This window comes from Antedon mediterranea, chromosome 8 (genome assembly GCF_964355755.1).
Source record: "Antedon mediterranea chromosome 8, ecAntMedi1.1, whole genome shotgun sequence".
NCBI lineage: Eukaryota > Metazoa > Echinodermata > Crinoidea > Comatulida > Antedonidae > Antedon > Antedon mediterranea.
Genome location: NC_092677.1, coordinates 9,974,086 through 10,000,460, shown reverse-complemented (window position 1 = coordinate 10,000,460; position 26,375 = coordinate 9,974,086). Strand labels below are relative to the sequence as shown.

At 34.2% G+C, this 26,375-nt stretch overlaps 4 protein-coding genes across 4 annotated transcripts; all 4 read right to left on the bottom strand.

Annotated features, from left to right (window-relative positions):
- Positions 1-5,025: 5,025 nt before the first annotated feature.
- Positions 5,026-9,284, bottom strand: LOC140056601 (15-hydroxyprostaglandin dehydrogenase [NAD(+)]-like). The gene is made up of 7 exons (XM_072102030.1): positions 9,171-9,284; positions 7,999-8,125; positions 7,794-7,900; positions 7,069-7,165; positions 6,382-6,458; positions 6,086-6,213; positions 5,026-5,641 (listed from the first exon to the last, which is right to left on the bottom strand). Exons 1-7 carry the CDS (start codon positions 9,261-9,263, stop codon positions 5,527-5,529), a joined length of 744 nt encoding a protein of 247 aa, XP_071958131.1. The 5' UTR covers positions 9,264-9,284; the 3' UTR covers positions 5,026-5,526.
- A 768-nt stretch (positions 9,285-10,052) lies between these two features.
- LOC140056600 (15-hydroxyprostaglandin dehydrogenase [NAD(+)]-like) lies at positions 10,053-13,718 on the bottom strand. The gene is made up of 7 exons (XM_072102029.1): positions 13,510-13,718; positions 12,944-13,070; positions 12,139-12,245; positions 11,445-11,541; positions 11,241-11,317; positions 10,783-10,910; positions 10,053-10,661 (listed from the first exon to the last, which is right to left on the bottom strand). Exons 1-7 carry the CDS (start codon positions 13,600-13,602, stop codon positions 10,538-10,540), a joined length of 753 nt encoding a protein of 250 aa, XP_071958130.1. The 5' UTR covers positions 13,603-13,718; the 3' UTR covers positions 10,053-10,537.
- A 1,607-nt stretch (positions 13,719-15,325) lies between these two features.
- LOC140057393 (15-hydroxyprostaglandin dehydrogenase [NAD(+)]-like) lies at positions 15,326-16,692 on the bottom strand. Its single transcript, XM_072103036.1, has 3 exons — positions 16,476-16,692; positions 15,956-16,032; positions 15,326-15,677 (listed from the first exon to the last, which is right to left on the bottom strand). The coding sequence occupies exons 1-3, from the start codon at positions 16,531-16,533 to the stop codon at positions 15,546-15,548; spliced, it is 267 nt and encodes an 88-aa protein (XP_071959137.1). The 5' UTR covers positions 16,534-16,692; the 3' UTR covers positions 15,326-15,545.
- Positions 16,693-18,140: 1,448 nt separating this feature from the next.
- LOC140056984 (15-hydroxyprostaglandin dehydrogenase [NAD(+)]-like) lies at positions 18,141-26,353 on the bottom strand. The gene is made up of 7 exons (XM_072102514.1): positions 25,028-26,353; positions 22,541-22,667; positions 21,018-21,124; positions 20,707-20,803; positions 20,517-20,593; positions 20,074-20,198; positions 18,141-18,876 (listed from the first exon to the last, which is right to left on the bottom strand). The coding sequence occupies exons 1-7, from the start codon at positions 25,118-25,120 to the stop codon at positions 18,759-18,761; spliced, it is 744 nt and encodes a 247-aa protein (XP_071958615.1). The 5' UTR covers positions 25,121-26,353; the 3' UTR covers positions 18,141-18,758.
- Positions 26,354-26,375: the final 22 nt, after the last annotated feature.

Below are 26,375 nucleotides of genomic sequence, written 5' to 3'. Positions count from 1 at the left end.
CAAGTCGTTCAAATCGGTCCCTGACGTCACTGAAAGCCTCTACAAATGCCAATAAGAATAAACAAAATAAATACAGACTATTTGCGAGAATCTAGTAAATTAACTACATTTGCATATCCTGACGATACACATACCAACATTATGACCAGTAGGCCTATAATATATAGGTTACTGGCTCAGCGAGCTCCCGCGAAAACTTTGTAGGCCCACAATTTTAATACGGGTCACCGTTAGCAGTGTCTTAAACGGCGCCCCATATGATAGACATAATTCTCAGCTTTTATATAGGAAAATATTCAGTACAGGATTCTTCTTTACCTTCAAGCCGTTTTTTGTCCGTGACGTCACATTGAATAAAATGTATCTTGTCTTTACCGTACAAATCCGAAAGTTGTTTTAACGATGCTTCACCCTTCGCTTGTTGGATATCTAAGAATGCTACAGCCTAAACAAAACAGCATTGATATGTTAGAAACAAATTCTCTTCGCTTCGCGAGATGATGCTTGAATCCCTGCTGCAGATACAGCCAACAAACAGACCCTTAAAAACTCTTACGAAGCACCATAGTCTAGGTTTTAGACTTTATTTTTTTAATATTTTGGCATAAATGGCATTTCATACGTATAATACTTGAACTCGTTCCATTACCAAATCTAAACGCCAACTGGTGAACAAACATTAAAAAGGAAAGCAGTCAGAAACTGAGTGAAGTACTTGGAAAAATATATCGAGAAAACTATATTCAGAGAGGGAGGGCTCACTACTTGATATTTTAGTCAATGTTAAAAGAATACAGAGGTCAGCTCATAATATTGAAGATACAGATTTTGATATAAATTCTTAGATGTCATCAAAATATCAATTTACCTGAAAATCAAGGTATGTTCTGTAGGTATCTATTAACACCCAAACACTTATAAATTGCGGATGCTATCGTGCTACAAAACTAGTACATACTTAGAACAATTTTGCCAAGTAAAAATAACTACAGGCTTGAGGCAAGGCTAAACGCACGACAGTGTTCACCCTAAAACATGACCCATGTACCTTCCTAGGCCTACTGCTGATAAAAAGCATTAAATTACATGATATGTAGGCCTAGACCTAATTATAGCAACATGTCACTTTTAGGTAAACAATAAATCTATCAAACAAACCTTAATATTCTTCTTCAATAATTCTTCGATGAACGCCTTTCCGAGTCCGTCTGCTCCTCCCGTTACCAGTGCTACTTTACCCGAGACATCCATGACACTACCTTGCTTGCACACCTGCTGGTTTTTTTTTTATGAAATGAGATCAAGTTTATATTTCTACACTATATATTCGTCATTTTATAGCTGAAATTTGGTTTTCTGGGAGTACAACCTCAAACTTTAGTAGGTCTGCTTAGAGATTCCAAGCGTATGGAGCGCCATGTGTGCCAAACATAGCAAATGCCTTACCCGTATAGAATACACCTGTTGTTTTATGAAATAGCTTGAACAATCCTGCTGTGATATTATTCAGTTTTTACTGACCCGTTTTATCAAGAGCTTATATTTGTATATGATGAGCTATGATTGTATAGCTGTGGTGGTGTGTTTTCTGGGTGAACAATCTCAAACTTCAAGTTCAATTTTGCGCACAATGCAAATACATTATGTATATTGTTATATTGGGCATTTATTATATTACCCCGTTACATACGGGGTTAGATAATTTGGTCCCATTATTTGATAATATGCATTTTATCTTGTAAGCCTTTTACTTATTGTATTTTACCCCAATGTGTGTTTGCTATAAATCGGTGTTTATATGGCCGTACGTAAGTGTAAGTGTTTGTTGGAGACTTCAATGGTAGAACAGGAGATTTATTGGATTATGTCAACAACGATGTATGCCCAATAGATTGGGATAAGGAATTATATATTGAAGATGATGAAGATAATGTAAAAATTAGAATTAATGAAGATGACGTCACGAATAATTATGGCATAGATCTTCTCAATTTTTGTAAAGAAACGAATTTAAGAATTGCTAATGGCAGAATTAACCCAATGTATAGTAAAAGCTACACTTTCATAGGACAACAAGGCAAAAGCGTAGTCGATTATATATTGACAAAAGCTGATAACTTCAGGTACATAGCAGATTTGAAAGTAGAAAATAGAATAGAATCTGATCATATGCCAATTACGTTTCAATTAGGCCTACTAACTAAAGATAATATAAAAATAAAAAAATTAAATATTGAAAATTGTCCTAATCCTAAACAAACTAAATTCAATTGGTCAGAAACATATACTGAAACATTTAAATTAAGATTACAGCATAATAAAATCCATGAACTTAAAAATGAAATAACTAACTTGATTAATGATAACCTAATTGATGAAGCTGTTTCAACTGTAGGTAGATTGTATGAATATGCATGTAAAGGAATTATCCATAGGAAATCCAACAATAAAACAACTAAAGCTAAAGACACATGGTATGACAATCAATGTCTTGCACTTAAAAACAAAGTTCGAAGAAGTTTAAATAGATTCCGACACAATCGTACACAAACATTGCTTAATGCATACCTGGAAATGAAAAAAGAATATAAAACATTAATAAAAAATAAGAAATACAGCTATATTAAAAGATCACGTACAGAATTGATTAGATCATTAGGAGAAAAAAACTCCAAATCATTTTGGATTAAACTAAAACAAACAAAACCAAATTTTCCAAGTAACATATGTATTAATACATGGCGCACTCACTTCGAATCCTTATTTCATAATGATAAAAATAGAGATAATCAAAATGTAGAAAGTATCATTAATGATGAACCTCCTGTAAATGAAACCGAACCTAACCTAAATAATGACATTACAGTAGATGAGGTAATTCATGCCATTAAATCCAAAAAAACAGGTAAATCACCTGGAATCGATGGATTATTACCAGAACTTTTTATACACTCTTCTCAAAATATAATCAATCTAATAATTATTATAATATATAATAATAATTATATAATATAATTTATAATACAGGACAGTTTCCACAGCAATGGGCAACCAGCCTTATTGTCCCAATATTTAAAAAAGGTGACAAAGAACAACCAGAGAATTATAGAGGAATATCACTTATTCCTGTTTTTGCTAAAATTTTCTTACATATTATCAATAAAAGATTACAATTTTGGGCAGAAGATAATAACATTCTACATCAGGAACAAGCCGGTTTTAGAAAGGGGTTCAGAACATCGGATAATGTATTTATTCTTAACACAATCATTAATAAATACCTAGGAAAAAAACGTGGGAAAGTATATGTTGCTTTCATTGATTTTAAACGAGCCTTTGACTCCGTAGGACATCAATATCTTCACATAAAACTAAAAAATTCAGGAGTAAAAGGAAAAATGTTAAACGTTATTAATTCAATGTACAATAAGTTATCAGCACATGTTAAGGTCGACGGCAATATTAGTAATTCTTTCAAATGTCTAATAGGTATACAACAGGGTTCGCCACTCTCGTCCTTTTTATTTAATGTTTTTATTAATGATTTGAGTGAAACATTAAATGAGGAAGGCGACGAACATAGAATCCAAATTGGAAATCTAAAAATTAATCATTTACTCTATGCAGATGACCTTATGTTATTTGGTGATACCGTTTATGGTCTACAATATTATTTAAACAAGTTATCTACCTATTGTACAAGATGGGATGTAACTGTCAATGTTAACAAGAGTAATATTATGGTGTTTAAGAATGGTGGTAATCTTAACAAATTTGAAAAATGGAATTACAATGGAAATACAGTTGACATTGTCAAATCCTTTAAATATTTAGGAGTTGTTTTCAACTCAAATGGTAATTGGAATAAAGCCAAAGAATACAATTGTCAACAAGCTAATAAGGCTTTGTTCACATTAAAAGGATTGACCCATAGACGTTTTGGTAACCTCCAAGTTAATATATGGAACCATATATTTGATGTTAAGATTATGCCAATCTTACTTTATGGTAGCGAAATATGGGGTTTAAATGATATATCAGTATTAGAGAAAGTTCATCTAAGATTCTGTAAATACATTCTAGGAATAGGTAATTCTGCACCAAGTGTTGCAGTGAGAGGAGAATGTGGAAGATTCACTATCCAAATTCAAATTATCATTAATATAATTCGTTATTGGCTAAGAGTAATCCAAATGGATAATGACAAATTTATTAAACAATGTTATGATTTTCAATATAGAAAAGCTCAAAGAAATGAGCAATGTTGGGCCAATGACGTAAAACAAATACTATGCATAAATGGATTTGGTAACATATGGTACTCGCAACAGGTTAATAATATATATACTTTTATTTCAAATTTTAAACAAAGGCTTACAGACATTGAACGACAGAAATTCTACGAAGATACTAGGCTACACTCTAAGCTCCAATATTACAAGCACGTTAAATATAAGTTTGGAATTGAAGAATATCTAACAAAAGTAACAAATTACAAACATAGACAAATTATGACTAAGATACGACTAGGAATTTTAGAATTAGAAATTGAAAAAGGAAGATGGAATTGTATAAATAGAAATGAAAGATTATGCAAATTATGTGCTTTACAATCAATTGAAGATGAATATCATTTCACTTTAGTTTGTCCATTTTATTCAGATATTAGAACTAAATATATGTTTTCCTTTTATACAAACAACCCAACTAAATTAAAATATATTTATCTTATGTCTGCCACAAATACTGATCTTATTGTTAAACTTGGAAAATATTTATTTTTTTCATTTAAACGTAGAACAGAATTTTTAAACGCACTCAACTGATATTTATTTAATATTGTATTACATTGTATATTATTTGGGCCAAAGGCCATATATAATAAATGTTTCTTGGATCTCCAAGAAAGATAGTATATAGTTTACTAAGTACCCAATGGTCTAACATTTAGTAGGCCTACTCTATAATGATGTATCACGTGATAGTTTATGATGTTATTTAAACATGGCGTCCCTTATTTTAATGAGTGTAATATGCGACAATCTATCTATGGTTTCATGCAACGTATGTTGAATAGTTGCAATATTCTTGTTGCTTGTGTTTGCAAACATATGCTCCATAACTAAAAAATGCATTGTAGAGAAGTATCATATATATTTAAGATTAGAGTTTGCGAATTTTCTTTTTCTGTTTGTACGTTTGTTGATATGGATGAAATATTTGAATTGAATATAACAAGCATAATATTGTTCGTTCCAATTTTAATTCAACATTTTTTCGACATTCGGTGATTATCCGCAACGACCAGCAACGAGTGTTTTCTCTATTAAACTTAATACAGTATTTATTAAATTATATACTTTTAGAAATTTATCAAGATTCTTGACAATTCAATTGGGACATAACAATAATTTTTCGTTTCTTATTTCTCTCCCTTTCCATTTCTATATCTATATTTCTTATCTTGAATACTTTTTGTGGGAATGAATCCCTCAATGCTGGTTGGTGTGATGGTGAATCGGACAATTACTTGACCTCTTCGAATTCATGTACTGATATTCCGTTTTCAGTTATGACCATAGCTTGACCAGTTCGATCTTCTTCAACCAGTTTCATAAACGCCTCCGCAACCAGCGATATTCTGAGGAAGAAGATATTAAAAATAGAAATAAATAGGTGGGCATATTTTTTCAAATTCAAAAGCTTTATTCAAATGCCAAGAGTCACTTTGTCACACAATGCTATTTCACCAATGTAAATTATATTAGGCCTACTATTTGGACTACAACAATATCGTTAAATACTACAAGAATTAAGTCCGATTAGAAATTCGGGACCAATCGTTTGTTATTGGCCTACACAGAGGAAGAGCTTTAGGCATACAATAATTCAAATTATTTTTTAATTCCTAAGAGAATTAGTATTATTAGGCCTATTTGCTGTCACAATTAACAAAAAAATCTATTATAGGCCAAATAGGCCTAGCGTATTATATATAATTGTTCGAACGGCAAACATTATTTGATACTGGACAGATTTATAATAGATACAGTACCGTCGTCTAAACAACAATATTATTATTTACGGTATGAATGCAAGGTCGGTCCGCTTAGGTTCTCCATATGTCTTAGCGTTCCTCACCAATGTAGTATATACAAATTCCGGACACAGTGCGTTGACGCGAATATTTTCGCCAGTCACTTTAGGATTTTCCTAAATAAACGTAAAATAGAATCTATATTAGATGTTTGAAAATTGCGTTAATAGAATTCGAAGATACCGCATTAAATTTACACCTGGAAGGGCATAAGCCCGCAATTATTTGATAGGCCTATTAGATCTAATGAAGAGTCAATATATTTTCCATAATAATTTACGTACAGCTAAACTTCGACTTAAAGCTACCACGCCGTGTTTTGTCGCAGAATACACAGGTATGCGTGTATATGCATACAATCCTGAAAATAAAAATAGCTGAAGTAAAACACAGTTTACATATAACATAGATGAATAGACTTAGACTTGCGCCAATATGAGCAATTTCACATCGGGGGCGCACACCGTACACAGTGCTGGTGTTGACGTCACGGAGTTTGGCTGCGGCGATGTAAAACCGGTATTAGTATAAAATGTATCACAGATGCTTCAATAATGTTTCGAACAAAACTCCGCAGAGAATTGTCAACTGTAAAGCCATCATTTTATGAGACCCAACTCATCTAAGTCCAGAAAAATACAATAGACCAGGGAAAAGTAACTAAGACCTGAATTATTATATCCGTTATATACATTTTGGTTTAAAATAACAACTCTGTCTACACTATCAAACTAGTTTGACAACAAAAAATTGATGGTAGTGATATGACGTTTAAGGTTTGATAGTATAGACAGAGCTTTAGATAATGTCACACGTTCAATCAATCAATACATTAAGTTTGATAGTGTGGACAGAGCTTTAGATAATGTCACACGTTCAATCAATCAATACATTAAGTTTGATAGTGTGGACAGAGCTTTAGATAATGTCACACGTTCAATCAATCAATACATTAAGTTTGATTCAGTCACCAGCTATTGATCCTGTATTAATAATAACACCACCGCTGCCACCATTCTCCTTGCTCATGTGTTTGATGGCCAGGAAGGTTCCATGTGTAACTGCTGTCTGCAATAAGTAAAAAGATACAACTTCTCTTGATCATGTTTATAAATTTTCCTGACACAATGTTGTTCTCTATAGACGCAATGCAATCACGTTAGCGCAACGCAGCGAGTTGACCAATTACAAGCCAAGTTTCGATAACCCGTAGCTCTTTAATTGGTCAATTTGCTTACGTTGCACCTACGTTGTTGGAACCAAGCTGAAGTGTGAGCAAAACTCCAAACGTTTGGTGCGAAACATTTTACTGCGAAATACGATTTTTGTTCAAAATGTTATCAAGACATAAAGTAAACAAAACCTACTTTTAATATTACCGTAACTTATATGAGCGAATAAGCACGCCGGTAAATTGGTTAAAAAATCGAGCAGGGTCGTGAAACAAGTAATGAAATATAGGAAAATGCAGTGAGCTACATAGATTTATTAATTTGGCCCATAATAGTGAAGATAACTCTAACTATTTTGATGATATACAATATATAGGATGATCTTTCGCGTCGTGATTGGTCAAATTACTTGCGGCGCGCCTACGTCATTGCGTTTCGTCCAAAATGAGAAACAATCTTTAATTTAGCGTAAACATAGTTGGCGGTATATCTGTAATTTGTAAAGGAAATAATCTTGATTTTACCAGATTTATTTCAATCATTTTTTGCCAGTCTTCTTCGTTTGCGATTCCTGCATTGTTGCACACTATATCAAGTCGTCCAAATCGGTCCCTGACGTCACTGAATGCTTCTACAATATAAAAGTGTTAACGGAGGTTAAAGCATGCACAGAATAGCAAAAATAGTCTTATAAAGAAAAGTGAGAAACCACCATTCTGCGCCTCTTACCTTCCAGTCGTGTTTTGTCTGTGACGTCGCATTGAATAAACTGTATCTTATCTTTACCGTATAAATCCGACAGTTGTTTTAATGTTGCTTCACCCTTTGCTTGTTGGATATCTACAAATCCTACAGCCTAAGAAAGAAATATGACGCACTTGGCAAGATCATAAAAAAATAAGCTACAAAACATTGACCCGCAATGTGTAATTTGCAGCAACCTGCAACATTCGATTGAATGTGTCATTATCATGCCAATAAAAAATTTATTTTGTCTAACTCGTGAAACAAGGATTGGAAATTTTCCATAGTTAGAATATAAAACACCATAAAAGACGAAACATATAAATTTACCATGAACTGTGATATCAACATACTTAATTAAGTTAAGATTAAAACATATACAGGTGTCGAACCGAAGGGATGGTGTGGTTGTAGGTATCTGTTGTGGTGCACGGTGCTGGTGTTTGTTGTTGTTGTGGTGGTGGTAGTTTTGGTGGATTGTGGTAGTTTTGTTGGTGGCGGTGGTTGAATTAATGATTAAATAGACCATTGCTTTTTCTATATTGCTGGCGAGTAGGCGTGCATTGTTTTTCATGTAGATCATCCCGTATCTACGTACAAAATTAGGCCTAAAAGTAACATCTATTCAAAATCTTCAACCGTATAGTATATAGACAGTATATGGTATGTATTTCTATATATACGGTGTGTGTGAATGTGTTGATATTATATATATATATATATATACCCACAGCATTATCATTATTTTCAGTAATTTGCCTTTGGATTTATATATATATATATATATATATATATATATATATATATATATATATATATATATATATATATATATATATATATATATATATATATATATATATATATATATATATATATATATATATATATATATATATATATATATATATATATATATATATATATATATATATATATATATATATATATATATATATATATATATATATATATATATATATATATATATATATATATATATATATATATATATATATATATATATATATATATATATATATATATATATATATATATATATATATATATATATATATATATATATATATATAATATAAACTTAAAGACACACAAATTATGATAAATAAGTTAATAAACTATATATATCAGCAAACCTTAATATTCTTCTTTAATAATTCTTCGATGAACGCCTTTCCGAGTCCGTCTGCTCCTCCTGTTACCAATGCTACTTTACCCGAGACCTCCATGACACTACCTTGCTTGCACACCTGCTGGTTTTTTTTATGAAATGAGATCAAGTTTATATATTCGTCACTTTATAGCTGTAATTTGGTTTTCTGGGTGAACAACCTCAAACTTTCAAGCGTATGGAACGCCATGTGCGCTAACATATTTATTTTTTTTTCCAATATGACGATTCTCGGTACTGTATCTGTTTTCGTAATACTAACCCTCATCTTTGTCAGTGACATCCATTTAGGATGTAAATCTATCATAAGAATCCACTACTTTAAAGATAACCCAAAACAAAATATACAAAAGTACAATCAAATAAACATTTTATCCTGCTTAATGAAATGTTTTTTCCTAAGCAGTCTAAACTATCAAACTTTTTATGACAAAAAATGTGATGTGCCCATAACATGGACGCGATGACGTCATATAAATATATAATAGCCATATTTGGGCACAGCACACTTTTTTTGCCACAAAAAGATTGATAGTGTAGACAGAGCTTTACTTCGGCGACATGTAACCAGAGAACGACCAGTTAAATTTAAAATTGTATAGTTTTAGAAATTTAGGAAGATTCTCCCACATTTCAATTGGTGCATGGTAACAATAACTTCTCATTTCCTTTATAAACACACAGCATGATGTTTTTCATACAAAAATGATCTGTCATCTTCAAAATATTGAGCCGGTCACACTTTTTTGTTACACATGGCACCCCGTATGTTTTTATAATTAATAAATAAAAAGTTAAATCAACAAAATAACTTTGATAGCTGTTTATTTCTTTGAATGTACAAGAAAAGAAGCTAAAATAGGTTCATGTTTCCAAATGCGTAGACTGTTTTTTTCTCTCTCTCTCTCTCTTGTGAGATTCACTCACCTTTATTCCATTTCAAAACATAATCATTTTGATAAATAACCAATTTTATTATGTTTGTGTATTATCTTTTTTAAATATATAAATGTTTTCATTTATAAATATTAAGTTTCCCCTACATCTTAAAAAAACTCTGCAAGATACATTTACATTACATATAAAACTGTTGATCTTAGTAACAGTAACCTCTATTCTAATAAATCTCTATCTCTCTATAGAAAGCTCTTATGGTATTCATACATACCGCCGGAATTACAGGCGTTTATTAATTATTCGTTTCTATAGGCTTAGTTATACTATCTTTTTCATGTATCTTTTCATCGGATCATTTCCCGTTCGATTTTTTTAACGCGAAAAGCCACCCAAGCGAGATTCGAACCCGGAATTTCCTGATTGTAATCAGATCAATTATTTTAGGCCTACTTCTTCGAATTCATGGACGGATATTTTTCCGTTTTCAGTTATGAGCATGGCTTGACCAGTTCGATCTTCTTCAACAAGTTTCATAAACGCCTCGGCAACCAGTGATAATCTGGAAATAACAATAACACAAGTATAGGCCTATTGGTGACTAGGCTACTTCCATTCTAGCTGTACGTTGAATTTCTGTGGTAAATGTATGATTGTATTATCATATAAATTATAATAATTACGGTAGGAATTCGATATGCTTAGGTAGGCCCACCAGGCCTTTTATGAGGTTCCTTGCCAATACAGTATTTACAAACGCTGGGCACAGTACGTTGACACGAATATTTTCTGCAGTTACCTTAGGATTTGCCTATAAAAAAGGTGAAATAAGAGATTTGTTGTTGTTATTTAGAATTTGTATTATAGTTAGCGCTCGTCTGTGTAAATTGCCTCTTTTAAAAGGACAAGCTGTTTTCAAAGGGCGATGTAGCCTACTCAAACTAATTAGTCAAAAATAGATATTTTTTTATAATGCTGTCGAGTGGAGAGCGTTCCCCTAAGTGGTACCCTTTAAACCATCAGCCCGCCTCCCCCCCCCCCCACACCCTGTGTAGAGAGTGCTTGCACATTTACACCACATAATCATTTAACTAAGAATTAAGAATGAAAGAAAATATTTAAGATCAACTAAAATACGTACGGCTAAACTTCGACTTAAAGCTACAACGCCGTGTTTTGTCGCAGCATACACAGGAACCTGTGGTACGGCGTTTACTCCTGAAAAACAGGTTTTTAAAACTTAATAAAAAAACATAACACTTCGAATTTAACTAAATAAAGTCAATTCTAATCTAAAAATAAATCGCACGTGTTCAATGCAGAACAGTATAGTGTTTTATCTCACCAGCAAGCGAAGATGTATTGATAATAACACCACCGCGGCCACCATTCTCCTTGCTCATTTGTTTAATGGCCAGGAAGGTTCCACGTGTAACTGCTGTCTGCAATAAGTAAAGTAATAGTATCTGTAATAAGATACAACATTTATTGTTTTGTTTCGCATACTCTTAAATAAAACGAAGTCATGGAAATAAGCGCGCGGACTACACGTTTAACAACTATTTAACAAAAACCCGCTCATCTGACGATAACTAGCGTTTACGTCATGTATCTCAATATTTTGTTAGCAAATGTTTTCGTAGACTCTCTTTTCCCAGACGTGTTTTGGGGTGTGCACATGCCCAGTCCGTGTTTCCAAATACCCATTTGTTCAGCCGTACCGTGTAGTAAACTATAAACTACCGCATGGTAACTGTTTAATAATGCTTCCGTTCTCTTGAATATAACTGCCTAAAGAAGAAGCGTGAAAAATAAACACACATTGAACAAGAACCTAAATTGCCATTAACTATAGGATCAATATGCTCCTCAGTACCACTATATTTCTTTGTTGTATCGAAATAATCAAATTGCAGTAATGTTGATGCTTTTGTGTAGGCCTACGCCGTAAAAACACTTGTTTACGCCGGTATATTATGGTGATGTGTTCTTCGGCGTCGAACCGAAAATCAAAGTCATACTGATACTTTTTAAGTTACCAGATTTATTTCAATCATCTTTTGCCAGTCTTCTTCGTTTGCGATTCCTGCATTGTTGCACACTATATCAAGTCGTCCAAATCGTCCACTGACGTCACTGAATGCTTCTACAAATTTCAACAATAAAAATAGACGCAGAATAATTATAATGAATAACCAGTCACTGTCTGAATGTTAAAGCTCAGGTACAGGCATGAATTTGAAATATAATATCTGATTAATTGTACATAAATAAAATATTTGTAACAGAAATCAAGACGAAAAAACATGAATTTTGCTTAATATGGTCAAATACAAAATTTTGCCAAATTCTGCCATAAAAACCAGAAAGACTTTTTTTCAGTAGTTAGGTAGTTTAACCTAATGTAATAACATGTCTGGCGACTCCCTAGAAGGTGAAAAAAGGTGGTGGATATACGGTGGATAATTTTTGCTATAGCATGAAAATAAAAATCTGAAGTTGAATAAAAATACCAGAAATGTAAAATTCCAGTTATATTACCTATATTTAGTCATCTGATAACATTTTTTACCACACTGTTTATTTTTCATAGCTTTTTAAAATGCCTCTCTAATAAAAAAATTAGTGTACAAAAGAATAAAGATTTTACTGTGTAATTTGAACTATCCCCCACTGATAAGAAAGTGCTTATTTTCAACAAGCTTGTGTAACACAAATAAAATCCCAAAAATTATGAAACATAGGGGAAACTATAGATCGATAATTATTGGAATGCATGATCAATAGAAATTTTTTGCCCGCACCTGGCCTTTAAGTTATTCGACAAAGGTCTCGCGGTCTTACCTTCCAACCGTTGTTTGTCCGTAACGTCACACTGAATAAAATGGACCTTGTCCTTACCGTACAAATCTGACAGTTGTTTTAACGTTGCTTCACCCTTTGATTGTTGGATATCTACAAATCCTACAGCCTAAAAAACATAGAATATAGACATCGAGTGTGTTACATATTATGTTACGTGCTGAAATGCTACAATAACTACCTTTTCAACCAATCTATTCTCTCCAACAACCCCCCCCCCCCCTCGCCCCCATTTGCAGTGTTTATCATTAAGTAACACAGTTGTCGGGACCTTGTTAGGGATGGTGGCAGTGGTTGTAGTTATGGTGGTAGCAGTTGTGGTGTTTATAGTAGTTGTGGTGGTGGTGGTAGTACAGTAGTAATTGCGGTGGTTGTGGTGGTGAGATTGATTTAAAGATTAAAGCCACCTGTTATATTGCTAACTAGTACCGTATGCATGTGTTGTTGCTTTTCAGGGATCATGTAAGCTATTTTATCAAATTATGTCTAACATATTCAACCGTGAATACATATCCATGATTTAACTATAATAGATATGATTAACAAACCTTAACATTCCTCTTCAATAATTCTTCGATAAACGCCTTTCCAATCCCGTCTGCCCCTCCCGTAACCAATGCTACTTTGCCCGAGACCTCCATGACCACGTTGCTGCTGGTACACAATCCGGATACAAATTCAATTCCCTTTTCACTGAACTACTGTACCAATATTGTTTATATTGTGACGTGTATAGCCATGTTATTACAGGCCAGGGTTGTCGGATGTCAATATTAAATTGCCTTCGCAAGCTAAAATAGTTACTGCCATTATAATTTTGCTCTAAAAAATGTACACTAAAATAATTGTGAATACATACTTAATATATAATATATATGACTTTATTTACGAAGTCAAATACAAATTCTGCAAACCGAATTACAGATAGTAGTAGCTGTCATTCCGGCTTGTAGGCACGTATGAACTGTTTGTTTTGCTGTGATACATCCTTCAGGCAAATGAGGGTGGAAAGTGGATGGGGAAATATCCATGTTGTTTATATGGTGCTGCTGAGTACATGTTAACGACACAAGTAGCCAGTACGTTGTTAATGCTTAATTTTGTTATATCAGAAGTCGAAAACACAAAAATAACAATGCTGTTTGTTTTAATGGTAAATTATTTTCCTATTATTATTTCAGTTTTGTTGTTTATGAATATCGACTGATTACTATATCTCATAAAAGAAAGCCTTAATATTATATAACATTCCTCTTCAATAATTCTTCGATAAACGCCTTTCCAATCCCGTCAGCCCCTCCCGTAACCAATGCTACTTTGCCCGAGACCTCCATGACCACGTTGCTGCTGGTACACAATCCGGATATATTTCAGTTTTGTTGTTTATGAATATCGACTGATTACTATATCTCATAAAAGAAAGCCTTAATATTATTATGACGTACTGTGCTGTAGTCTCTTGTATACTCATGCTCGTAGTGTATACAATCATGATACACTTATTTGTGCACACGACGAAAGAAGTGCACTTAATTGCGACGCGCACACACGACGAAGAAGTGCACTTAATTGCGACGTGCACACACGAAGAAGTGCTTTTATTTGTGCACAAGAAGAAATGCACTTAATTACGACGCGTACACACAAAGAAGTGCTTTTATTTGTGAACACGAAGAAGTGCACTTAATTACGACGCGTACACACAAAGAAGTGCTTTTATTTGTGAACACGAAGAAGTGCACCAAAGAACTTAAGTTCTTTGAGTGCACTTATTTCCGTGCACACGAAGAAGTGCGCTTAATTGCGAGAGAGTACACACGAAGAAGTGCTTTTATTCGAATCGTGTTCTGTTCCATGCTTCTTGAGGGGGCTATGAAACCCCCATGTTGGTTACTGGTGGTTTGAGCAAAGATTATATAGCGCCGCTACGCGGCGCAAGATAGGTAACTGGGTGAGACCTTTGTAATCCATGGACGCCATTCCGGCGGACAAATTTGAACCGGAATAAAGTCGTCGTCAAGGCAATATCCACGATGTTTCGGTTAAAGAATGAAGTTGTCTAACCAAACATATCAATGTAAACACGCAGAATTAATCGGAAAGTGTCCAGATTCCAAAGAAACTTTTATTTTACTTTGTTTACATAATTTCTTCCCTTTTCCATGAATCAATCATCAAGATGGTTAACCACAGATACTTCGAGGCGGACCGCAAAATTTAAACCATTTACATTTAAATCACAATAATAACCTGTCCGCCCGAATGGCGTCCATGAATTTACTGGACGCGTAGTGTTATAAGATAGGAGCTTGGAAACAGTTACCTATCTTGCGCCGCGTAGCGGCGCTATACAATCTTTGGTTTGAGGAATCGCACAATTATTTAACCTCTTCAAATTCATGTACTGATATTCCGTTTTCAGTTATAAGCATGACTTGACCAGTTCGATCCTCAACTAGTTTCATAAACGCCTCCGCGACCAGCGCTTTTCTGAAAAACGAAATCATTGATAAAATACATGATGTGCCATTGTGTTAACGAATATGATTTGCTGTTACATGCATAGCTTAAAAATGATGTTTCTTTACGGTATGAATTTAACGTCGACCGGCTTAGGTATTGCATAGGTCTTGCTGTTCCTCTGCACTTCAGTATCTACACCTGCTGGACAGATTGCGTTGATCCGAATATTTTTTGCAGTTATTTTAGGATTTGCCTAAAAAGAAGGAAAAAAAACCCGTCAAAATACATATATTTACTTTTAAAACATTATACCAGGTAATCCATTCCTAATTAATTTTGCCAATGCCCTGTGAACCAATAAATTACTTTAGTCGCCGATATTGGCACATATGGCGCACCATACGTATAATAATCTAGGAAACAAATTGACTGGTGGTTTAACATTTTAAAAAAATAAATGCAGACTTCATGGGGCAAGTCTAGGAAGAGTGAAAGGATCTATATAATTAAGTGAAGAATCGTTAAACCTACGGCTAAACTTCGACTCAAGGCTACAACGCCGTGTTTTGTCGCAGCATACACAGGAAAACATGGCATAACTGTCACTCCTAAAAAAAAATTAAAACAAACTTTATCATCATGGACAAACCGTGGTCATATACCATAACTGATCAGATAGGTCTAAAAAGGACCCAAATCGAGTAAACGCGGCAAGCGTGGTTCCCACTAGCGACGCAGCGTAACGCAATCTACGCAACGTAAGAAAATGCCCTTCCAATAATTATGTTTGCCCCCGCCTACGTGAAATTAAACCTGCGATTAAGCACTGTTGCGTCGTCGGTTCCCACTTGTGATTACGCAATACAGGACTTTGCGTCAATACGTTGTTCTGTTGCGTTCTAGTGGGAACCACGCTTTAGACGTCGTATAGTGTTGTAGGCCGAGAGATCACGAATTATAGGCCTAGTTACAACAACTCCATCCCATTCTAAAATAATATCGCACATTTTCAATACAGGTTATTATACCAAGAATCGAATCGTTTACTTACCAGCTACCGATCCTGTATTGATAATAACACCACCGCTGCCACCATTCTCCTTGCTCATGTGTTTGATGGCCAGGAAGGTTCCATGTGTAACTGCTGTCTGCAATAATAAAGATACACTTTTAATACGTTATTGGCACTTTCAAACTTTTCATGACGAGCGCGCATTATTAACAAAACGGTCGCATATGTAGAGCACTCAGAAAATTGTATTGCAGACTAATGCACGGACGGTTCTAAACCTAATAACCCAAATGATGCCTTTTTAAATAATATTTATTTTGTTTAGTTACCAGATTGATTTCAATCATTTTTTGCCAGTCTTCTTCGTTTGCGATTCCCGCATTGTTGCACACTATATCAAGTAGTCCAAAAAAATGTACAGCACATCATGTCTGTAGGCCTAAAATAGAACGACCATAATGTTTGGAAAATTAGCTTTGTTGTTTGTCGTAGTTGACTCAACTTGGCATAGGGGGGCTAACATAATGTATTTTTCATGCCAGTAAGTACATTTTAGAGCCATAATTATATCAAACAGATAGAATAGACCTATAAAATATTCACTGGATTATAACAAACATTAACATTCCTCTTCAATAATTCTTCGATTAACGCCTTTCCAATTCCGTCTGCTCTCCCGGTAACCAATGCTACTTTACCCAAAACGTCCATCATGACAATTTGGTTTGTAGCTGCAATTCAGTTTTCTTTTTAGCGTACAAATGGGTACCTGGTAAGGTCAAATGGGTACCTGGTAAGGTCAAAACATAATTGTACTGATTGCCGTAATACAGCTGCTGCATTATGAGAGTATGACCGGTGTAGGAGTCGTCGTCAATTCAAACGTCAATGTTTCGAAACCGTGCCGGAACAGGTGTGAAAGACCCTTAATAATGGAGCGCTTGTGCATTTAAGCGTGATCCCCACTAGAACGCTACGCAGCGACGTGTTGACGCAAAGTGATGTATTGCGTAATCACAAGTACCGACGACGCAACAGTTTGTTTTCACGCAGGCGGGGCAAACACAATTATTGGAAGGGCATTTTCTTACGTTGCGTAGGTTGCGTTACGTCGCTAATGGGAACCAAGCTTTAGGCGCTAAATGAGAACGCGTATTTATTTTAACAGTAGTCATTTATCGCTGTGAATCCTTCAGTCAAGAGGAATGGAGGAATGGAGTCGTATAAAAAAAACCGATAGTTTACCTGAGCTCCAACTGTATTGTACCTGCCTAGAATACTCCAAAAACATTCAGGGGAAAAAAGGCTTCCTACTTTAATTTCTATATGTTTTTACAACTTTTAACGTAACATATGACCACAGTGCTGAAACTGAAAAGTCGAGTCATTCTGGAGCGCTTCAAAACTATAGTATGGATTTTTTTTTTCGGGATGTGTATTTCCCTTATATAAGTGTGGAATTGACCGTGTGTCCGTTACAGAATAGTATAGTCCCAGAACAAATTTCTATCGTGTAGTTGGAAAAAAAGCGTTTGGAAATGGTGGTATGATTCGAACCCACGACAATCTTCCTTTTAACAAGGTTAATAAGCATATTTATGACGTACTGTATTTCAATTGGGAACACGAAAGTGAAAAGTTATTCTTGCATATTCATCTAAACACGGGATGTCATTTAGGCCATTTGTATTTATTTTTTTTTTATAGAGGGCAAGCTTTCTTAAAATGCTGTATAAAACTATTTAACTAATTAAATTGAAATTTAAATTCCAGTAGGTCTTTTCAATTATTCTTTTATTTTAAATTTATTCATGTAGGCCTACACAAGAAATGCGTTTATACGTGACCATAGCAACACAGGAAGACGTGCAATTTCGTATTTACACGTAAATAACACTACGTGCGTGTCCGCACTGTAGGCCTACACACAAGTGCACAACGTTTCGTGTTCACATATATATAAGTACTATTATTCGTGTACGTACGATGCATTTCTTTCATGCATACATGGATAAGTATATTCGTGACAGAGCATGGGGAAAAGTGCACTTATTCCTGTGCTGTGTAATAATCTGGGTTCCAGACGGAGTTTTGACTTAATATCAGTAAAAAGAGAAATATTGTTGCACATATGGCGCTTCATACGTATACTACTTGAGCTTGAATTTAAATTTAATTTTAGGGTATCGAAAAACCCTCGAAATAACTACTGGGGAAAGCCTATGTAAATAAGTACCGGTACACTATTCGATCGTGTTCTGTAAACACAGTAACAGCTGTAGGCCTAAATGCTCGGGTTAGTTACTAGTTTGAATGTGGCAATTATTTTACTTCTTCGAATTCATGGACGGATATTTTTCCGTTGTTAGTTATGAGCATGGCTTGACCAGTTCGATCTTCTTCAACCAGTTTCATAAACGCCTCCGCAACCAGCGATATTCTGAAAAAACGAAAATATTAATATTAGCTACATGATGTGCATTTGTGTTAACGAATATGATTTGCTGTTATGTATAGCTTAAAGATGTATTGTCCCTTTAAACACAAAAAAATGAATGTCAAAGTATTCTCTAAATTTAAATTGGCCACATTAAAGTAATATTAAAGTTATTCACTTTAAGTCGAAAATTCGAGCCAAAAACAACAAGTTTACGTAATTAACAGGTACATTAATTTGATTACATTTTGTCTGGAAAATCGTCGCAAGCGAAAGTAAACAAAGATTTCAAATCACGCGTATGCATTATTTTATGCATGATGCTAATTAGTATTGTTTACAACTCATCACGATTGAGAAGGTGTTTTCACACAGATCACGAGGAAGTTTTATGATTATGCATACAGAGTAGCCAAACAAGCGCGTTGCATTATGAGATTACCGGAAGTCAAAGTTATTTTTTGAACAAAAAAAAACGTCTGTATCTCAGTTAAATTTTCTTTTTTCTACTAATTTTTGGTGAAAGTTAATAACTATTATGATACTTCAAAATGACCCACTTTGTCAAAAGTCAAAGGGACAATACATCTTTAAGAATGATTGTTTTTTTAATATTAGCTACATGATGTGCATTTGTGTTAACGAATATGATTTGCTGTTATGTATAGCTTAAAGATGTATTGTCCCTTTAAACACAAAAACATGAATGTCAAAGTATTCTCTAAATTTAAATTGGCCACATTAAAGTAATATTAAAGTTATTCACTTTAAGTCGAAAATTCGAGCCAAAAACAACAAGTTTACGTAATTAACAGGTACATTAATTTGATTACATTTTGTCTGGAAAATCGTCGCAAGCGAAAGTAAACAAAGATTTCAAATCACGCGTATGCATTATTTTATGCATGATGCTAATTAGTATTGTTTACAACTCATCACGGTTGAGAAGGTGTTTTTACACAGATCACGAGGAAGTTTTATGATTATGCATACAGAGTAGCCAAACAAGCGCGTTGCATTATGAGATTACCGGAAGTCAAAGTTATTTTTTGAACAAAAAAAAACGTCTGTATCTCAGTTAAATTTTCTTTTTTCTACTAATTTTTGGTGAAAGTTAATAACTATTATGATACTTCAAAATGACCCACTTTGTCAAAAGTCAAAGGGACAATACATCTTTAAGAATGATTGTTTTTTTACGGTATGTATCTAAAGTCGGTCGGCTTTGGTCCAAATGTCTTTCCGTTCCTCTGCAATACAGTATCTACACTTGTTGGACAGATTGCGTTGATCCGAATATGTTCTGCAGTTACTTTAGGATTTGCCTGAGAGGGAAATGAAAAAGTCTGTACTTTTGTCTGTACTATTAAATATTTGAGAACTATTTCCAAAGCAAATATAAGTTTTCTCTTAATTATGGAATGGAGCATGCTATTTTAAGGGGTCATGTCACCTAAGGTACGGTATATTACAATTAATTCTTATGAGAATTATACCACGCATACGTTAGCCTGTCTCACAATTCCAATAACTATGTACAGCACAATAAGGAATCCCTGGGACTATTTTCAAAATTTTTAATAAGGCAAAGAAGAGTGAAAAGAAGTATAAAATCAACATATTCTAAAGAATAAAACACGTACGGCTAAACTCCGACTTAAGGCTACAACACCGTGTTTTGTCGCAGCATACACAGGAATGTGTGAAAATGTCTTCACTCCTGAAGAAATAGACAACAATAGTTATAGGCTATCCTACCATGATTTGATAGGTCTCAATCGATCACACATTTTCAATACCGAGGTTATTATACCAACGTTTAAATTTATTTACCAGCTAATGATCCTGTATTAATAATAACACCACCGCTGCCACCATTCTCCTTGCTCATGTGTTTGATAGCCAGGAAGGTTCCATGTGTAACTGCTGTCTGAAATAATAAAGATACACTTTTAATAAGCTATTGTTTCCCACACTTTTTAAAACGATCAATCGTGAAAAGTAAGCGTGTGCATAAATTACAAAACGGTCCAGATCGGGCGTGCGAGAAATTGTATTGCGGAGAATATAAATTTTAAAAAAATTGTATGCAGGGTCCAACAATAACATAAGTTATAACAATATGTATCTCTTTGTTTATTTACCAGATTTATCTCAATCATCTTTTGCCATTCTTCTTCGTTTGCGATTCCTGCATTGTTGCACACTATATCAAGTCGTCCAAATCGGTCCCTGACGTCACTAAATGCCCCTACAAATTTAACACATAAAACACATATACATACAGATAAAGGAATCAATCAATAAATGTATCAACAAATTAATCAATCAATTTCAATTTTAAATACTGTTTTTGTTTATTTTTACTGGACACCGTAAAGGCCTGGGCGCGGTATTTCTTTTCGTACATAAAGTTGGGACCCTGTGGAGCTGTGAAATGTGAAAAAAGTCACATTTGTGCAAACAACCACATTTGTGCAAACATTTTACCTTCAAATGTGCAAACAACCACATTTGTGCAAACATTTTACCTTTAAATGTGCAAATCTGTTAAAATTCATTACCCGCAAATGTGCAAACATCACGCCGTTAAATGTAAAAACGATCAGTTTTGACATTAAATGTGCAAAAGGTATTTTACAAATGTGCAAAGCATTCTTCAACCAAACTCCTATTCCATTTTATATTTTTGGTTCGTAGGTCTTTCAGATTAGAAATAACAATATAAAAGAGTAGGCCTATAATAAAATGTTCAATATCATAACTAATTATACTGTTGTATTTTATTATAATCAAAGGCTCTAAATCGCCTCGGCTAAATTCAAGTCGGCCCCAAGTCAACTCGCCCTGAAGTCAACTCGGCCTCAAGTCAACTCGGCCTCACGTCAACAAAATGATTTGCACATTTGTAGAATACCTTTTGCACATTTAACGTCATAACTGATCGTTTTTACATTTAACGGCGTGATGTTTGCACATTTGCAGGTTATACATTTTTACAGATTTGCACATTTGAAGGTAAATTGTTTGCACAAATGTGGTTGTTTGCACATTTGAAGGTAAAATGTTTGCACAAATGTGGTTGTTTGCACAAATGTGACTTTTTGCACATTTCACGGCTCCACAGACCCCTCTTGAAACGTCACAAAATAAACATGAATATTCATTAGTCATATCCATAAGATGTGACGTAAGAACACAACAATTCACTAATGCAATTCAAACGCTTTCTGTCGAGCCACTTACTCGAATGGATTAGACTACTGTATGGACTTTACATGTCAATGTATGGGGTTCGAATCCCATGAGCAACTTCTTTTTACTTTATAGTGAGAGAGATTATTTAGAGGGTTGGGTCAGGGAGTTGTAAAATTATTAAATTATTTTACAACTCCCTGGTTGGGTTTAGTTATATTTATGGAAGTAGTTCGGCTATCTTTCACATAAGGGGTCCCGCACTTGTGTGTACGAAAACAAATCGCGGCCTTGTCTACTTTTTTGTGAATGACACCGATTTAAAAGTGTCGATTGAAGCCATCAATGGGGAAAATACCTGTAATAATTTACACACATAAGTTATCCCTGTATATGATGCTATATTATATCGATTCAGGTCATATTAGGTGGTTGACACTTCAGACCGTAGGCTACTGTACACCATGCTCACCTTCCAATCGTGTTTTGTCCGTGACGTCACACTGAATAAAATGGACCTTGTCTTTACCGTACAAATCCGACAGTTGTTTTAACGTTGCTTCACCCTTTGCTTGTTGGATATCTAAGAATCCTACAGCCTAATAAGTAACATAACATTTTTTATTTTATTTTATTTCTTTATTCTGATATAAAATCAATAGGATAAATACACAAAAAAGTACCGAGACGGCAAACTTATTTCCATTGTGGTCCATTTTAAAGTGAAAATGTGTCAATGCCTACTGTAGACGATTCTTGACATCAGAATGTACAGGACATCGGTGTAGTAGGCCAATATTATATGGCCTATACTATAATATTTACAAAATAAAACGTCCATAGTTCACCGTTAGAATTAAGCTCGAGTCCCACGATCGGGTTTTTTCTTCCGTCTTCCAAAGGGACTTATATTGATTGATAGGACGTCAGGAGAAGAGGGGTGTCACGAAACCTAAGACCACAAAAGCTAAGACCCCTAAGACCTAAGATCACGAAAGCTAAGACCCAAGACCTAAGATTACAAATATTTATCTTTCGCACCTGCCCTGTATTTTAACTCCCAACATTTATTCTGAATACCACACCTTAGAATTGGCACTTTTATGACAAAGAATCACATAAAAAGTAACAAATACATTTTTAAATTGATGATTTTACAGACGTTTTTCTCGCACACAAACTGTTTGCGAATTTCGCATGACTAGCCTACAGTACAGTAGCAGTTGTAGGCCTACCATGTTCAATGTTTTTGTTTCTATGGAACGTCAAAAGAGCAAAAATTATACAGTGTGGATCGAACAATGTAAAATTAAAATTGTAATGATAATAGTATAATCATGCAAGTACGAAGAAATAAATACTGGCAAATAAATTTTAATTTAAAAATCATGATTTGTTTCGTTTTCTTTCTGTTTTTATACTTGTACTATTATTGTTGCTCTTTTGGCGCTCCATAGAAACAAAAACATTGAGAATGGGGGGGGGGGGGGGAGCTCGAGGAGTTACAGTATACAAAGAAACATGTCTGTAAAATCATCAATTTAAAGGATTTATTTATTTGTTTTTATGTGTTTCTCCGTCTGAAAGTACTTATAAATCCTAATTTTAAAGTGTGGTATTCAGGATAAAGTTAGTCAACAAATTTGGAGTCAAAATACAAGGCAGGTGCGTAAGAAAAACATCCTCTGAACCAACACAATGGAGTAAATATATACCAACAAACAACCCGTCAAGTTTGTTTGTTGTAAAGAAAAAAATATACATTTACTCAACGGGCGAAAATAATGCGAGTTTATTTATGTTTTGCGGTAGTATTTAATTATATTTATGGTAATAAATGAAACCTACTGTGTTTAAAATTATGTATGGATAAACAAGTATTGTTTTTAAGCTGTAGTATATCTTAGAATTTGTAATCTTAGGTCTTGAGTCTTAGCTTTCGTGATCTTAGGTCTTAGGGGGTCTTAGCTTTCGTGGTCTTAGGTTTCGTGACACCCGGAGTGTTGCAATCCCACAGTCATTTCGTCACTTGGTCACTAATGACCTACTTTTTGAATAGAATGTCATAAGCTTGCAATTTAGCGACAATCTTTGTATATTGTAGGTATTCAAGGATTGACCTTGTCAACCATTGTGTAAATACTTTCTCTGCTCTCTGCTTTGCTATTCATTTATCATTTAGAATTCAATTGTGATATTGTATATTCTTAATACAAATCAAAATGGATTTAGTGTTACTTTCGAAAGTTTTGATCATTTTGTATATGGTAAGAGAACTAAATAAACGCAAGCAGAAGAAAAAACGATTGCAAAAGAAACGCAGTGTGTGGGTGAAAACATGGATACAGCGGCGAAAATCCCATGGAGCATACCATGATTTAATCAGGGAGTTGTTAACTCCCTGATTTAATAAAGGAACTGGAAGTAGTAGACATAGAAAAATATAATACTTTTATCTATAATTATATATAAATATATAATATATTATGACTTTTAATAACACTTTATAATCTTTGTATTCCATTCAACTCCTAACTAAAGTTATTTCAGGTAGGCCTATCTATAATCAAAAGATATATAGTGAACTATATTATATCTCTCTGCTACAATATTCAGATGTTGATCCCTACCAAGCCAAATTCCTGCCCATCTGATTGGCTATTGGTGTAAAAAACGGGTGCCAGTTTCGTTAATAATAGGACATGCACTAAGTCACTATTTTCTCTCTTTTATACACAAGGGAGCAGTTAAAATAATATATTTGACCCTAAAGGTGACTGGAAACAGGCACTTTCCATCAATCCAGTGTCCCTTTGGAAGACTGAAGAAAAAACCCGATCGTGGGACTCGAGCTTTATTGTTCATCCAAGCTGACCCAGATTATTTGCATGATGGTGTGCAGTTTAAATGGCTTTGTCAACATAATACGGACTTAACTAAACAGTAAATATTAACAAACCTTAATATTCTTCTTCAATAATTCTTCGATAAACGCCTTTCCGAGTCCGTCTGCTCCTCCGGTAACCAATGCTACTTTACCTGAGACATCCATAGCAAATGCCTTACGTATGGACTACACCTGTTTTATGAAATAGCTTAACAATCCTGCTGTGATATATTTCAGTTTTTATTGACCCGTTTTATCAAGAGTTAATATTTCTACATAATATATTATGATGAACTATGATTTTATAGCTCTAGTTGTTTTTGTTGCTTGTTAAGCCTATTTGCAGATAGCAAATATATAGCTGCAATTCACTCTTTCTTTATGATCTTACGATTATTTTGCCAGTAGGCCTAATAATTACCTGATGATTACCAATGGTATTCACTTTAAGTCACCCCTAAAGGTCTAATGATGTAGCCCCAGCTATATAGCCTCGGGTAAGAGACAAATGTGCCCATATACACCTTCAGTTTAAAGATGTATTGTCCTCCTGAAAAAAACTTTTTTTTAAATATTCCATTTTTATGTAACGTAATAGTTATCCACTTTGACCTAAAATTGATCGAAAAAAAATGTATTTACCTGAAAAATGTGTAATTTAGGCCTAAAGCAAAATATTGTCAAATTGGCTGCCAGCCAATGGATTTTTATATGATTTTTTTTCTATGGAAGTGATTAACTTTTTTATTAAAACTACAAAATAACATTCAAAGTCTGATATAATTAGTCTTCATTTTCATGTTTTTGGGGGGAAATATATCCTTAAAGATTTGTACAAAATATAGTACAGCTCGGTTATTACCCCGTTGAATTCTTTTGCGGCAATCGTTGGAACGAAAATAATGTAGCCAATGTATATGCCACATTTTATAACGATCGGAATGGCGCTTAAAAACAAGCAACACATTATATTAAACTGGGGTAAGACAAAAAGCGACCACGTTCTCGGTACTGTTTACGTAGGCCTATTCGCCTGTTGTAGGCCTACCATATAAACCTTACATGATAATACAGGCACCGCAAGTGATATACGTACCATGAGATTCGCTTAATAATATCGGAGTTCCTACAAAATGTTGATATGTAACGCGAAATGTGATCCGGCCGGATCTATTTTGGCGTTGAAACAGCCGCCAAAACTGGTCCGGCCTTTAAAATGTTTTTTTTTTTATTCTTAAAAATGTCATAAGAAGCATGTAAAAAGTCTAAAATGGTTGAAGTAAACTATGCGTAAAGTAAATAAACAGTAATAAATAATAATATGACCGTTCCGATTTTGGCCGTTGATTAGGCCTACGTCCAAAATCGGACCGATTTCTCGTGACAGCACAGGGAATCGGGTAAAATTTGGTCGCATTGA